The 15363-nt window shown below is 35.3% G+C and overlaps 3 protein-coding genes across 8 annotated transcripts in view; all 3 read right to left on the bottom strand.

Annotated features, from left to right (window-relative positions):
- Positions 1 to 394: 394 nt before the first annotated feature.
- LOC132098923 (vesicle transport protein GOT1B-like) lies at positions 395 to 5005 on the bottom strand. Of its 4 annotated transcripts, none has more exons than XR_009422994.1 (6): positions 4876 to 5005; positions 4461 to 4552; positions 3837 to 4015; positions 3474 to 3555; positions 1109 to 1170; positions 395 to 956 (listed from the first exon to the last, which is right to left on the bottom strand). XR_009422994.1 is itself a non-coding variant. In XM_059505211.1 (6 exons), the coding sequence occupies exons 1-5, from the start codon at positions 4898 to 4900 to the stop codon at positions 1162 to 1164; spliced, it is 387 nt and encodes a 128-aa protein (XP_059361194.1). In that variant the 5' UTR covers positions 4901 to 5005; the 3' UTR covers positions 395 to 956; positions 1136 to 1161. The 4 variants fall into 4 exon arrangements, 3 of the variants coding, with proteins under 3 accessions (XP_059361194.1, XP_059361193.1, XP_059361195.1); XM_059505211.1 differs by having other exon boundaries at positions 1136 to 1170; XM_059505210.1 differs by lacking the exon at positions 1109 to 1170.
- A 2551-nt stretch (positions 5006 to 7556) lies between these two features.
- The window catches only part of LOC132098936 (short transmembrane mitochondrial protein 1-like), a 55043-nt gene continuing 47236 nt past the window's right edge, over positions 7557 to 15363 (bottom strand). The window contains exons 2-4 of the mRNA XM_059505246.1: positions 8342 to 8473; positions 8090 to 8143; positions 7557 to 7911 (exon numbers count right to left, since the gene is read on the bottom strand). Of these exons, the coding sequence (XP_059361229.1) occupies positions 7840 to 7911; positions 8090 to 8143; positions 8342 to 8356 (141 nt within the window). The 5' untranslated portion in view covers positions 8357 to 8473 and the 3' untranslated portion in view covers positions 7557 to 7839. The remainder of the gene's footprint in view (positions 7912 to 8089; positions 8144 to 8341; positions 8474 to 15363) is intronic.
- On the bottom strand, positions 8753 to 15302 carry LOC132098934 (T-complex protein 11-like protein 2). 3 transcript variants are annotated; one of them, XM_059505243.1, is made up of 11 exons: positions 15184 to 15284; positions 14491 to 14568; positions 13294 to 13478; positions 12722 to 12850; positions 12359 to 12479; positions 12051 to 12274; positions 11586 to 11722; positions 11125 to 11312; positions 10835 to 11016; positions 10532 to 10704; positions 8753 to 10219 (listed from the first exon to the last, which is right to left on the bottom strand). In XM_059505243.1, exons 3-11 carry the CDS (start codon positions 13467 to 13469, stop codon positions 9948 to 9950), a joined length of 1602 nt encoding a protein of 533 aa, XP_059361226.1. In that variant the 5' UTR covers positions 13470 to 13478; positions 14491 to 14568; positions 15184 to 15284; the 3' UTR covers positions 8753 to 9947. The 3 variants fall into 3 exon arrangements, with proteins under 3 accessions (XP_059361226.1, XP_059361224.1, XP_059361223.1); XM_059505241.1 differs by lacking the exon at positions 14491 to 14568 and having other exon boundaries at positions 15184 to 15302; XM_059505240.1 differs by lacking the exon at positions 14491 to 14568 and having other exon boundaries at positions 12722 to 12854; positions 13298 to 13478; positions 15184 to 15302.

Genomic DNA, 15363 nt, shown 5'->3' with positions numbered 1-15363 from the left:
TCATACATATTTTATCAAATAAAATGAATTAAAATATTTTAATACTATTTTGTAATATTATATTTAAAAAAAACTTTTTAAATACCCTTTTTGAGGAACCCAAAAAATGTCTATTGCACTTTTTTTCATTTTTACTCTATACCCTCAGTACCTAATGAAGCAATAATACTACTACTAATAATAATAATGACACTGACCTCATATCAGGTTTTTAAATATATTTTTAAATGTTTGTGGCAGCAGAACCATTTTGAAATTCCAGTGCAATCTGACAGTGATTAAGAAATTGAGATACATTTTTGAAGACAGAAAAAGAACAAAATATTTAATAATAATAATAATAATAATAATAATAATAAATAATTATAATAATACTAATAACAAGAACAACATCTCTATATGCCAGTCTGATTAAAAACAGTTTAATTTTACCAGAAAGTGTTAATATCACACTTCAGCAGGTGTCATAAAAAAAAAAAATCCAGAAATTAAGAGTCATCAAGCTCTCCTCCCGCTTTAAAATACAAATATAGACACAACCATGTAAAAAGGTAATGTTGTAACAGAATAGACTTTCAGAAGTCGCTTTTACACATTCAAACAAACGTTCCTGATGAGAGGATCCTCTTCTTCAACTTCATGAAGTTTGCGTATATATAAAGCAGGCCACAGTTCTTCAGCGATGCTGGATGTTGTGACGCAGCTCTATAGATGGCTTTGCTTTGGCAAACGGCTGACGAAGGAGTGGCTTCTCTTCCACGCTGCACAGTTTGCTTCTCACTGATGTAAATATCACTCAGACCTCCTTGCAATGGAAACATGTCTGAATATAAAGCTTCAGTAATACGACCTCTATACTTCTCATGGCTGTTTTATAGTAATGCTTTAGAAAAAACATCATAAATAAGCGGAGTCTTTTAAACCATGTTGTTGCTTTCACTCACTTTGTCCACATACTAAAGAAACGGAAAAAAAAAGGATTAGGACACTTTCAAGGAATTTTCTAGATTTTTATAGATATGAAATTACAATTAGATCTAATCTGATTGATGATACATTTATCACTTAAAATAATTAGTGCACAAAGGACGGCATGATTCATGCTCACATGCGCACAGAATTAGCAGTGACTGACCAAGATAGCTGACTGTCCACTCAGCCTTAGGAAGGCTTTAAAAGAACAACAAACACATGTTGAAAGACACTTGCAAGAGACCGTTTGAAAGGTGAAAACAGGTGGCAATCCAAGTGTTCATCTAAATGTTTGTGTTAGCCACTAGCTGAGTGCTACCGTCAGTTCAGGTTATGTTCTTGATGCACTACCATTCAAAAGATTTTGAAAGGAGTCTCCTATGCTCACAAATACAGTAAAACAACAATACAGTGAAAGACTATTTAAAATACCCGTTTTCTTTTTTAAATACATTATAAAATATAATTTATTCCTGTGAAGGCAAAGCTGAAATTTCAGCATCATTACTCTTCAGTCTTCAGTGTCACTGAAGTGATCCTTCAGAAATCATTCTAATATGCTGAGTTAGTGCTCAAGAGACTATTCCTCTACGTATTATTATTAATATTATTATCAATGCTTAAAACAGTTGTGCTGCTTAATACATTATTAGTAAAAAAACATTAGTGACATATTTGAATATTTTCAGGATATTATAATATTATAAATGTCTTTAATGTCACTTTTGATTCATTTAAAGCATCCTTGCTTATTTATTTATGTGTTTATTTTTTAAATACTGACCACAAACTTTCAAACAGAAGTGTATGTCATTTCTACGTAAGTTCTAATCGGCCATGCATTATAATTTTTTTCCTTCTTGTTTTCTCACTATAATGACTTAATTTTTTCGTTATCTCGACAACGAAAGTTGTTTTCTCGTTATAGCGACTTAATTTTCTTATCTCGACATGACGAAAGTTGTTTTCTCGTTATGACGACTTAATTTTCTCATTATCTCGACATAACAAAAGTTGTTTTCTCGTTATGACGACTTAATTTTCTCATTATCTCGACATAACGAAAGTTGTTTTCTCGTTATAATGACTTAATTTTCTTGTTATCTCGACAACGAAAGTTGTTTTCTCGTTATAGCGACTTAATTTTCTCATCTCGACATGACGAAAGTTGTTTTCTCGTTATGATGACTTAATTTTCTCATTATCTCGACATAACGAAAGTTGTTTTCTCGTTATAATGACTTAATTTTCTTGTTATCTCGACAACGAAAGTTGTTTTCTCGTTATAGCGACTTAATTTTCATATCTCGACATAACGAAAGTTGTTTTCTCGTTATGACGACTTAATTTTCTCATTATCTCGACATAACGAAAGTTGTTTTCTCGTTATAATGACTTAATTTTCTTGTTATCTCGACAACGAAAGTTGTTTTCTCGTTATAGCGACTTAATTTTCTCATCTCGACATAACGAAAGTTGTTTTCTCGTTATGACGACTTAATTTTCTCATTATCTCGACATAACGAAAGTTGTTTTCTCGTTATAATGACTTAATTTTCTTGTTATCTCGACAACGAAAGTTGTTTTCTCGTTATAGCGACTTAATTTTCTCATCTCGACATGACGAAAGTTGTTTTCTCGTTATGGCGACTTAATTTTCTCATTATCTCGACATAACGAAAGTTGTTTTCTTGTTATCTCGACAACGAAAGTTGTTTTCTCGTTATAGCGACTTAATTTTCTCATCTCGACATAACGAAAGTTGTTTTCTCGTTATGACAACTTAATTTTCTCATTATCTCGACATAACGAAAGTTGTTTTCTCGTTATAATGACTTAATTTTCTTGTTATCTCGACAACGAAAGTTGTTTTCTCGTTATAGCGACTTAATTTTCTCATTATCATTATAAGAAGGAAAAAAATAATAATGCATGGCCGCTTAGAACCTCTGTACATTTCAGATATTCAGTTTTATTCTACAATAAATAGAATTAGCTTGTACTAGGATGATATTTGTAAAAACTAAGGAAAAATACTGCTATTTCACAAAGCTCTTAATATTAACATTAAATTTCCGAATATATCTGAACAAACGTATGACATGTTTTCAAAGATGCCTCTTTTGATTTGTATTCCATTTAGTGGAAAAGCATGTTAGTCTCATAGCTCCTAAAGAAGCAAAAGCTTTTGAATTTATTTTAAGACCATGTCCTAAACAGATATGATGTTATAAGCTGATATTGATAAGTATTGTGTCTGTTCACACTGATCACAGTGCAAATGTTAACACAATCACATTCAATCAGAACGTACTTGTTTAATGGTTTGACAGCTCATTTACACTCTTCTTTTTTTCCATGTTTGTTATTTGTCATTTATTGCATAATGCCTGGTTAGGACACGGGTTGACTTCACTGCAATCTTAGGGGATCCTTATATGGAAATAAAAAGACCAGCTCACGATCTCCTCTTCTTCATCACCCTGCTGAGTAAAACTTACCCCACTAATAAAGGGAAGATTCAGCAAGTATCCCAGCACAGGAATCCTCCTGATAAAGCCTACGACCGCTGGAAAGAATCCCCTACACATGAAGAGAAACAAGATATATTATTAGGAATTACTGGAATCATTTTGAGATTAATGCACATTTTATATTTAAATAATATAATCGTTTTACTTAACATTGTGTCAAATAGTTCATTTAAATTTCTCATTTACTGTTAAATTGTATAATTTATCTGTACTGTATATGCGTATATAATATCTATATCTGCCTTTAGCCAATCTGTATCTATTAAAAACCAGTTGAATCTAACATCTCTACTTAGAGCTATGTATAGCTGCATAATTTTCCAACAATACCTGAATAACAGAAAGAAGCCATAAAACTCTAGAATCACTCCGATGATGGGCCACCCAATCAGCACTATGAAGACACCTCCTAGAAAGAAGATTGTGGCTTTCATTTTGTGCTTCTGAAAGAAGAACCTGAAGGTCCTCTCCAGCCCAATCACAAATGCCAGCCCGACAACAAAAAAGATCTGAGACAAATGAAGACCAAGAGAGAGGTGAGAGAGGAAATCTGGCATTGGGTGGAGGCATCTGTGCTTATGTGTCTCAGTGCACTTGTGCTATAAATTTATATAAAAATTGAGCTTGAGCTATTACGAGAAGACACTTGATAGCAGGAAACTGTAGAAGCAGCATAATGAAGAATATGATGAAAATGTAAGTAGAAATCCGTAGTAAATCAATGTGTAGATTCTATTTACAACAAAAGAAACTAATCAGAAACTAGTAAATATATTACATTATTAAACTTTGATACATAAATTAAATACTTAAGACATTTTTAGATAGGAATATATTTGAATATTAAAATGTATACATTTGAATGTGTATACATCTGTGTTTATATATATATATATATATATATATATATATATATATATATATATATATATATGACAACATGAGAACACTCACATTTCCTATGGCAAGGAGAGCTTTATCAAAAAACAGGATCATCCCAAAAAACAGGAAAAATACACCAAATCCCATTAGCCCTATTCCAATTTCTGTTGAGAGATGGAAAGCCATAAAATTAAACATATATATATATATATACATACACACACACACACACACAAATGCATTTAATAGCATGCGAATATGTGATTTATTGATTATGATGATCGGAAGCATGAAACTGTGTTTATAGGACTGTTCTGTCTTTATGCATTACGTCTGGTGCAGTTCACTGTCAAAATTAAAGTGGGGGTTAACGTTATATAAACGCATAAACACACAGAAGAGAGGCGAAATAATAAAGACCGCAGGTTTTGTGATAGCACTGACTCTAGACGCTGTCAGTGAGACGGACAGGTTATGTTGATCTTACTCTGGGAGTCGGTGAGGGAGATCATCTTGGCTTGTTTCGCTCGACAGCTGACACCGGAGCGGCGGCCACGCGTACCGGAAACACTCTCTTTCAGCTTCCGGAGAAACTTTCCCCGATTCACTTTTACAAACCTGATACATCTCGTATTGATTTAATATTCTGAATAATTGCTTTTTTGAATAAGTACTAACGTTACGTTTAACAAATCTAAAGCATGTTTAAGACATTTAATTTGTTTTTGCGTGCCCAGTGATGACGTAATAAAAGGCACTTTAGTAAATACTAGACCATATACAAAAAAGATATAGTAACTGTTAATATGTATTATTTTACATACATAATTTTAACCAGAATAACCTTGATAAATGTACACACAGATGCAACTGTAAAATTTGGAATAACGTACGGATAAAGTTGTTTATTTCCGTGTGCCACCTGCCGGTCAAAACTTACTTACAACTGCACACTTTTAACAGGACACAACCAATAAATTGCAGTAAAATTACCGGAACGACTTTCCCAGTAAATACATAAACGCTCAGTCTGTGCACACAGGCAAAGAGGTCCGTCTTTTAACCAGCACCATTCACACATCAATTAAAAAATTGCATCAACTTTTTGAGCAATGTTGCCTGGCAACTTTTTTAAAGCTATTTTGCTTTATGGATTACAAATTTCAATCTGGATACTTTAGATCGGTTGTGAGCCCCGTGTCTCACCTGGTTGCCCCGTTGACTGCAACATTGCCTAAAGTTGCCCAGTGAGTGTATCATCAGCCTAAGTGTAAGCTTTTATCTAATGTATACTTTCATATATAATGAATAATCTTAAGTGGATGTTTTTGGAATTTTCCATTAATAAGGTGTCAGTCTGTGTCCCATTATGTTTATTATGTTTCTCTGGTGTATTTTAGACAAACAATTTATCAGCTAAGATAATATATATATATATATGCTATATATATATATATATATATAGAGCTATATATATATATATATGTATGTATGTATGTATGTACACACATACACAAACCCGATTCCATTTTAAATTTCATGGCATCAACACATCTCAAAAAAAGTTGGGACAAGGCCATGTTTACCATTTTGTGGCATCCCCTCTTTTTATAACGGTTTGCAAACATCTAGGGACGGAGGAGACAAGTTGCTGAAGTTTAGGAATAGGAATGTTGTCATCCCATTCTTGTCTAATACAGGCTTCTAGTTGCTCAACTGTCTTAAGTCTTCTTTGTTGCATCTTCCTCTTTATAATGCGCCAAATGTTTTCTATGGGTGAAAGATCTGGACTGCAGGCTGACCATTTCAGTACCCAGATCCTTCTTCTACGCAACCATGATGTTGTAATTGATGCAGTATGTGGTCTTGCATTGTCATGTTGGTAAATGCAAGGTCTTCCCTGAAAGAGACGACGTCTGGATGGGAGCATATGTTGTTCTAGAACTTGGATATACCTTTCAGCATTGATGGTGCCTTTCCAGATGTGTAAGCTGCCCATGCCTCACGCACTTATGCAACCCCATACCATCAGAGATGCAGGGTTCTGAACTGAGCGCTGATAACAACTTGAGTTGTCCTTGTCCTCTTTAGTGCGGTTGACCTGGTGTCCCAGTTTTCCAAAAAGAACTTTAAATTTTGATCCGTCTGACTACAGAACAGTTTTCAACTTTGCCACAGTCCATTTTAAATGAACCTTGGCCCAGAGAAAACGCCTGCGTTTTAGATATGGCTTCTTTTTTGACCTATAGAGTTTTAGCTGGCAACGGCGAATGGCACGGTGGATTGTGTTCACGACAAAGTTTTCTGGAAGTATTCCTGAGCCCATGTTGTGATTTCCATTACAGTAGCATTCCTGTATGTGATTCAGTGCCGTCTAAAGGCCCGAAGATCAAGGGCATCCAGTATGGTTTTCCAGCCTTCACCCTTATGTACAGATATTGTTCCAGATTCTCTGAATCTTTGGATGATATTATGCACTGAAGATGATGATGATAACTTCAAACTCTTTACAATTTTTCTCCTTTCTGATAGTGCTCCACTATTTTTCGCCGCAACATTGGGTGAATTGGTGATCCTCTGCCCATCTTGACTTCTGAGAGACACTGCCACTCTGAGAGGTTCTTTTTTATACCCAATCATGTTGCCAATTGACCTAATAAGTTGCAAATTGGTCCTCCAGCTGTTCCTTATATGTACATTTAACTTTTCCAGCCTCTTATTGCTACCTGTCCCAACTTTTTTGGAATGTGTAGCTCTCATGAAATCTAAAATGAGCCAATATTTGGCATGACATTTCAACATTCACTTCACTTTCAACATTTGATATGTTATCTATATTCTATTATAATGTAAATTTATGAGATTTTTCAATTATTCCATCCCTTTTTTACTCACAATTTGTAGTGTCCCAACTTTTTTGGAATCGGGTTTGTATATATTTATATATATATAGCATGAAAGTATAAAGTTTTATTTTGATCATTGCAGCTCTTGAGTCTTACCTAAATTTAGTTAACACAAATGGCATGTGTAGCTTTTTGTTTCAGTTGATACATTTAAATGTGGCATTTATTTAGTAAGTATTTCTAACAATAAACAACAATATTGGTACCCAACTTAAAACAGACATTTTATTAGTATGTAATCTAAAAGAGAAAAACAATAATCCATTATATATCCCAAATCTAACAGCAAATAAATCAGGTGTAAACAAATTTACCCTGAGTTAGAATGAAAGAGAGAGAGAGAGTACAATGCAAAATGCATAACATGTCAACTTTCAAAACAATTAGATTTTGAAGCACTATTTGACACAAGGAATATACTGTGCACCTTGAGGGCTAATTTCCATATTTTAACACATATTAGATTACATATTCTTGTTCTTTAATGTCCATCTTTAGTTAATTACAACTATCCATATTTCCCCACAGGGCTGGTCTCCTGTCCCTCATTCTGGGGGTTTCTTCTTGGCCTCCACGTCCTTCTTAATGGCATCGATTTTCTTTGAAATATTGGGAACCTTGAAAACGGTGTAAACAAAGAAATTATTTCAGACATTGATCGCTAAACAGTAGAGCTGTTGAATCTTATTTCAAGACTAATGTTATTTATTTCAGTCTTAAAATCTAAATCAGTTAAATTATTATCAAACCACAGATTAAATCAGTTAATATGTGAATAAATATGGTTTTTATAACCTCGTAATTCTGTGCCAGATACATGCCAACCACATTCCCCAGAGTGAAGCCGAGCTGCAAAAACACGAGATGCTCTATAAACAAACTTATATGACATATAGATACATTGTTCTATATTAAATGTTTGTTTAGTTCAAATTAAACCATTTGATCAGCTAGTTAACGTTACTTAGCAAGCGAATAAACGCACGTTTACAATCTCACGATCAGGTGTATATATATATATATATATATATATATATATGTACTTACTATGAATTGCATCATGATTAAAACTTTGAAATGATGAAAAGAAACTAAATAACAGTGGCACAGGTCTCGAAAGCTAGGATTCTTGTGAGTTTAACCAGAGAGAGGACTTTGGTTTAACACACGTCTAGCCTTGAACTAGCTTGATATTACATCAGTGTGACAGCCACACACCGGAAGTAGTGTTCTTGCAAAATAAGAGTCTTGTTTATGAAGTAAAGGGCACAGATTAATTGCGCTACGAGAAATTAATTATAGACCAGTTTGTGATGTAGCTATTACTTTAATTTTATCCCATATACAGTAATTAAATTAAAATGTAATAGTTTTTTTTTTTAAATGTAACAAATTAATATTGAAATACTGAATGCAGAAACAGGTTTAAAAGAAACGAAAATGAACTAGTTTTCATACTTTCTTTTATTTATTTATTTTTTTAGTGAGTGTCACACTGCACATATTTTGTTGTTACAAGGGTTCTTACATCTTGAAACAAACAACACATAGGCTATTGCAAAACGGTTAAACTGAAGGTCTGTCATGTTGAAACAATGGCTTTCCACACAAAGATGTGATTCATTCGCTTGTCACAACGGCAAAAAATAATCACCAGCAAAACAAGGGGCGTGATCTATGCGGTTTGGTAACAGTTAAAATAAAACTATTAATATAACTCAATGTTAGAGCACAAACATTATTTAAGACAATTGCCTTAATTTTCATTAACAACAGTAATAAAACAAACATGCCTGTTACAAAGCACAATGATATACTAACAGCATACAGAACTAACAAAAATCTTGATTTCTTAAAAATAAAAAAGGACAACAGATGATTCTCCAGTCATATCTATAGGCATATAAAATGCACTACCAGGACCAAAAAATAAATAAAAAAATAATGTAAAAATATTGTTCATTTTGATCTTCCCGGAGTTCTTTTTCTCCCTCTTTATATAATTTCACGTTCCTGACATTCCAAATTATGATGAATACGAAACAGACAATATTTACGTATAAATACAGTCAACAATTGTAATACAATACTTTCAAAATAATGTGTAGCAAACAAAGCACAATTTTACTTTGTTGCTGATGGATTTCAGTATGATCCAATGAACACTTTTTTTTTTTAATGATCTAGAAAATTGGCGTGGGAAACAACAACACTGATATATCTCTACACGAATAGAACATATTCTCAAAAGTCATGTAAATGATCTATGTAAATATATTAGCCTATTTTTGGCTATATCTTTAACAACTGTAAATATAGAAAAGTTTCTGCCTTGCACCTAAACATGGTCAATATACTGTTCGTAATGACTGCATTTCTATTGCAGTAACACTGTCAAGTGAAAACCACAGTTAGAGAGATGCTAAAAATATTACTTGGCATGGAATATAGATTCTTTGAAACATTATAAACAGCAACAACGCCCCCCAATCCATAATTTCCCGTTTTAAGTACCATAACACACTGTTGTTCTTCAGTCCTCTTCGTACTGTAGTAACTCCCTTGAATCAAGCCTCAAATAATTCATACGAGAGAAACACATGAGTGAAATGTCTGGTGATAGTAATGGATCAAGTAAATGATGCATCCTGGTTTATTTGGACTGCAGTGGACTGCTGGGTGGCCCCTTTACGATCCCATTCTGCAGAGCTGGCGCTGGCATGTCGATGAAAAGTAGATTCTTCAGGATGCTCACATAGAAAGGACCGTAAACCTTTTTGTTGAAGTTGACAAGGTTGACAAAACTGACCCCAAGCCCTATGAGCTCTGACTGAATCAGACCCAAGCCTGGTGGTACGGGAGGGGGCGCCCTGTGAGAGCTGGTAGAGGCCAGAACCACCCTAAAGTACTGCTGTACCCTCCCTTCTGTGGGACGGAAAAGGGACATTAAAACACGAAGTCAATATTACGAGTTCAGTACTAGGTAAGTTCAACTGACGGCATTTGTGTCATAATGTTGATTATCACAGAAATGTATTTCCACTGCATAAAACAAGAATTTAACATATATATTATTAAATATGATCCATTTTGCTTCTCAGGTAATTGTGTCTTGATTTAAGAATGTTTGTTTAGATATTTGTACTGGTAAACAAGACAAAAAAGAATAAAAAAAAGTCATTTTTTGCAGTGTCGCAAGTGCTGTTGGACTCTAATATTCTTTTGCATTTTCCTTACCAACAAGAGTGCGTATTGGGTTGTTTTCCTGGGTAATGTCGCAGATCTGGCCCTTTAAGGTTTCCTGCAGTTCAGCCGGGAGAGCTGGGAAGTTTCTTTCAGCCAGAGACTTGTTGACCTCACAGCAGATTTGAGCGCTGATGTTTCCAAGAGCTTCAGTGAGATTAAAATCGCTGTAAGCCAAACGGGGGAAAAAAAAAGAAAACAAAGCCGACAGATGTTCATTATTATGTTTATGTAGAAGTATGTGTGTGACATGTGCATGGGTTAGCCTGAGCAGAGAAGGACAGAGATAGGACGTACGCGCTGTGCATGCCCTCCAGCAGCACTGCTGTCATCTTCTTAAGTCGCTCAACAAGAGTGGGCAGTCCTGACACAGCCCCTCCTATTGAGCTGTAGACTATCAGCAGAACAGACGCGACCACTTGATAGAGCTGAAGAGACCGCTGCATCTCCTGCAACCTCACTTCATCCGTCATCAGGGTCTGCAAGTGCAAAATTGGGACTGTCAGGTCATAAAACACTCTTAAAGGTGCATTTTGAGTTTGATATCAAAGCTCAGATTGAGTTTAAATATGTGTGTGTTCTCCAACCTCAGGCAACGGGCCCTTGCTCTCGTCCCAAGTGAGCAGTCTGATGTAGGCTGTATTTAGCACCAACGTTGGGCCCGGTAAGGGTTTGCCGCTCTGCCCAGAATCGCTGCTCTTGTCTAATGGTGGCATGATTTGAGTGGCCTCCTCAATTGAAAATTTGATCCACTCGTTTGTGTGGTCCAAAGCACCTGGGAGAATTAAAAAGAGTCCAGATACTTTTGGTTGAACTATACTGATGTCATTCCAAACCTGTATGACTTTATTACTTCCGAGGAGATATTCAGAAAATCTTTCTCAGTGTTTTTTTTTTTTTTCAATACAATTAACTTCAGTGGTGTCCAATGTTGAACAAAAACAGTCTAAGCATCATTTGTGTTTCACAGTATGAAAATGGGTGAAAGAAATTTATGTGAAATAATTTTCAATGATTTTCGTTTATGAATTTTGTTTTGTGGACTTACTGGGAGTTCTTTCCAGAATGCTCTGGAATTTGGCTCTCTCATACTCTACTGACTGCCTCTGAAGCTCTGGCCTGAGGCTCTGGATGGTAAAATTCACCATGTCCATTTTCATCAGGTCCAGCACCCGGAAGATCTCCCTGTTCACACACAAGTGATCATTTCCAAGTCAAATACTTTGCCTCAGGTGACTGTTCGCAACAAATGGCTGTTAGTGAAGATCTGTGTCCCTCATCCCTCTCAATTACTGCATCACATTTACTAATAATTGACTGGATTATTCATATTTGTATGAACAAGACAACTTCCCCTTTAAAAAAAATGTTGGTACCTGTACACAGATTTCATGCACAAATTTGAATGAGAATGAACCGCATTATTTACATGATACTGCATCAGCCAATGGGTGCTAAAGTGAAACTGATGTAGTTCTACAAAGCTATAAAAGAAGAAACCTTAATAACGTACTTGAACAGTGTCACTAAGTTGGCCGAGTTCTCCTTGAGCTTCTTGATTTCATCGTCTCGGACCGGTGCACAGAACTTGCCCATAGTATTGATGATGTAAGACACAAGGCCCTGGATATCAACCGCATTGTTGTCAGCCTGCTGGCGGATCAGGTCCATGTCCAGAACCTCCATGATCTGAGTACGCAGGCGATTGGCCCCGGGGTTCAGGAAGGACAGCAGGGTCTTTGATGATAGAAAAAAAGATGTAGAAGTCATTTGCCATCAGACTGCTTTTCATCATTGTGTCAGATTAAATGTGTAACTTACATCTCTGATCTCATCCAGAAGTTTGATGGCATAATTGTACTCAGGAGGGTCATCATTCAGCTCAGATTCAAGACAGTCCCAGAAGGCCTTGTGCACCATATCCTTAACTTTCTTCTCCAGGCTTGAAAAAAATAAATGGTTTGGATTCAATTGTGCTATATATATATATAAGTAAAAAAGCAAAATTGAAAGCAAATTGCCTAAACATTGTCTTTTGTATATTTTAGTTGTATATCTTTTCTTGATCATCACCCTTAACTTGTTCTTGACCCATGTCTATAGTTATAAACAGTTACCAAGGACACTGGACATCAAGTGGGACCCAGATCTAGAGATGGCAATTATTTAACAACAGTTTAGTACCTATTTTGAGGTAGATCCGGAGGCTCTAGGTGGAAGTTCTGGTTGACTACGATCTCATGAGCCAGGCTCAGATTAGAAAGGTCCCGAGCCGAGGCCATGACCTCATCAAGCGTTAGGGTTTTTGGTGGGCTGCCTGAGAATACAGTAGCAATACAGATTAAAAGACCAACAGAATCTTCAATACAACTAAATATGTTTAGATAAGGGTTGTTACTGTTAACTATTAAAACTGTTTTTGTTCACTGAAATAAATCTGAAATAACACAGAAAGACTTAAATGAAAACTTGACATGTTGTTTTACTGACAACTTTAGTAAAATAAGTTGTACTAAATTGCTAAACCAAAATAAAAATAAATTAAAAACTACATAGAATACATCTTTAAATCAATACAAATATGACTTATAATTCCACATAAAAATAACTAAAATGTTAACAAATAATAACATTATTTATTTATTAATAAATACTACAATTGCATATAAATGATACTAAAATGATATTATATTCTAACTGAATTAAATGCTAAACTACTTTTTTTTTTTTTTTGCATTTGCATGTTAGTAGGACACCTACAAGAAGGAGAGTTGTGTTTGCTGGATGAATCGCTGGTGAAGCTCTGGCGAGAACAGTCCACATCGCTAGACGAGGTCAAACTGTCGCACCTTTCCGATGACTCGGTGTCACTGTTCTGGTCCTCGCTGGCCACCGTAGATGTGGAGGTGGGACGTTCATCGTTCCGTGGCATTGTGAGGGGCTGGTGCTGATTATGAAAAAAAAAAGGTATTGAGGAGAATCTTGTGTCTAAAATTACGTTTTGTTTTTAGAGACAAACTTAAAGCTGATGCTTTTAGTGGAAATGGGGCAACACTTACATGACAATAGGATAAAGTTAAAAGCTGGCACACTTTCCGTACTGGAAAATTCCACAAGGACATAAAGCTTTGTTGACAAAGAAAACTGACTTGCAAAGACAAGGGGGAAAATAAATGGGTAACAATAGGCCTCAATGATATTCATGTGACCCACAAAGGGACATTGTATTTTAAATGCTTTAGGTGCTGTCTCTTGGGTAACAAATAACACCAGATAGCAGCGTGAGTTTTAAAAGCAAACCTATCTCGTTACACCCCTCTGCCTTTATAGGCTTCACTACACACCTGTTTCCTAATGTAACAGACTAACTGCTTGTCTTTCAGGAAGTTGAGTCAGCATCAGTAACAAAAAAAGTTAACAATGACCTTCATTAATTAATAAAAATGCATTCATATAGTAAGTTAGCAACTAATCCTACCTATTATTCTTAATGCTCTGACAAAACTGCTTGTTTATTTAAACTATCTTGTAATTAGTATCTGTCACAACAGAAATATCACTTTTTTCTCCCAGTGCTACTTGAAAACAACAAGAATTTGAAATCGCATTGATTCTCTGCACATTCTGAGAGTTAAAGGAATAGTTAAACCTAAAATTTTAATTCTTTCATAATTTCTTCACTCTCAGGTCGTTCCAAACCTGTATTAATTTCGTACTTCTGTGGAACACAATCTCAGTCACTATTTACTTTGTGTGGAAAAAAAAGATTTCCTTTTGCATTCAAATGCTCACATTTGGCTTTATTTATTCAACATTATAGTTATTTAGTGTTGTTATAATTTCTAAAAACAATAATGTTGACTTCACTATGCATGATAGGGCACTACTATGAACTGTGTACCTCAACTTGCCCACGAACAGTTTCTAGCAGTTACAAATACCAGTATTTCTACCTGTATTTGGAGCCTGGTTACAAAAGAAAGACCACATGTTCAAGCCCTTCCATTCTTGTTACTCCCAGAAGAGAGTGTCTATGTTGAGGATAGGAAAAAAGCATTGTGGTGGTAAAAACAGAAACCCATGCACATGCACATCTTCAGTCAGGTTTAAATTAGGAAGGACAGATAACAGCACCACTGGCACTGGTTACAGCTTCTGCAGCTCTGGGCCCTAAAAGGAGGTGCTGTAACAGACACACACACACACACACACACACAGCGCTCAGCTGCTCTGCACACGTGACCTTATCTTCAGCACACAAACAAGGACAAAACACGAGCAAACTGTCAAAGCAAATGAGCAGCCGAACTGGACTTTCTAGATCATGCAACCCCCAACCCGTTTAAAGATTAGCAACGTTAAATTAGTAAACAGTCACTTTATGATTCGGATGTAACATAAATATTAATAAATAAGACAGTGAGCGCGCGCCAGCACATTTAATAAAGCGAACACGACAAAGACGTACGTGTTCTATTTAATTTTCCAGTGTCTTATAATAAATTGTTTAGTCATGCAATTCATTTAGTGAGTATATTATGCAAACATAACCAATGTCATGCTCTCCAATATATATATTTATAACCTTTATATATAACTTATATATATTTATAAACTCTAGACGATTAAAACTATGTAACAGTTACCTGAGTCAAGTCCTCGAAAGTGAGGACTTGGCAAACAACAGTGGACAACCGAGTTTATCCTCGTTTTGCAGAATGCTACTTCCTTCCTTAGGACTTTAAAGGGCTCTTTAAAACAACACTTGGCTAGTGTTTTGTGAAACAGGGAGAATTTATTATTCCCCCGTTATAGGGGTGTCGATA

Source organism: Carassius carassius, chromosome 22, assembly GCF_963082965.1.
Source record: "Carassius carassius chromosome 22, fCarCar2.1, whole genome shotgun sequence".
Taxonomy (NCBI): domain Eukaryota; kingdom Metazoa; phylum Chordata; class Actinopteri; order Cypriniformes; family Cyprinidae; genus Carassius; species Carassius carassius.
Note: the sequence above shows the minus strand (reverse complement) of the source record. Positions and strands in the feature narration are given on the sequence as shown.

Coding starts and splice junctions, on each gene's coding strand:
- LOC132098923 (XM_059505210.1), bottom strand. CDS start 4,900: ATGATCTCCCTCACCGACTCCCAGA. Junction 4,016..4,460: donor CTCTCCTTGCCATAGGAAAT/GTGAGTGTTCTC, acceptor CATTTGTCTCAG/ATCTTTTTTGTTGTCGGGCT. Junction 957..3,473: donor ATCTTCCCTTTATTAGTGGG/GTAAGTTTTACT, acceptor CCGTTTCTTTAG/TATGTGGACAAAGTGAGTGA.
- LOC132098934 (XM_059505241.1), bottom strand. CDS start 13,469: ATGCCACGGAACGATGAACGTCCCACCTCCACATCTACGGTGGCCAGC. Junction 11,313..11,585: donor CATTCTGGAAAGAACTCCCA/GTAAGTCCACAA, acceptor TAATTCTCCCAG/GTGCTTTGGACCACACAAAC. Junction 11,017..11,124: donor GCAAGGGCCCGTTGCCTGAG/GTTGGAGAACAC, acceptor TTGCACTTGCAG/ACCCTGATGACGGATGAAGT.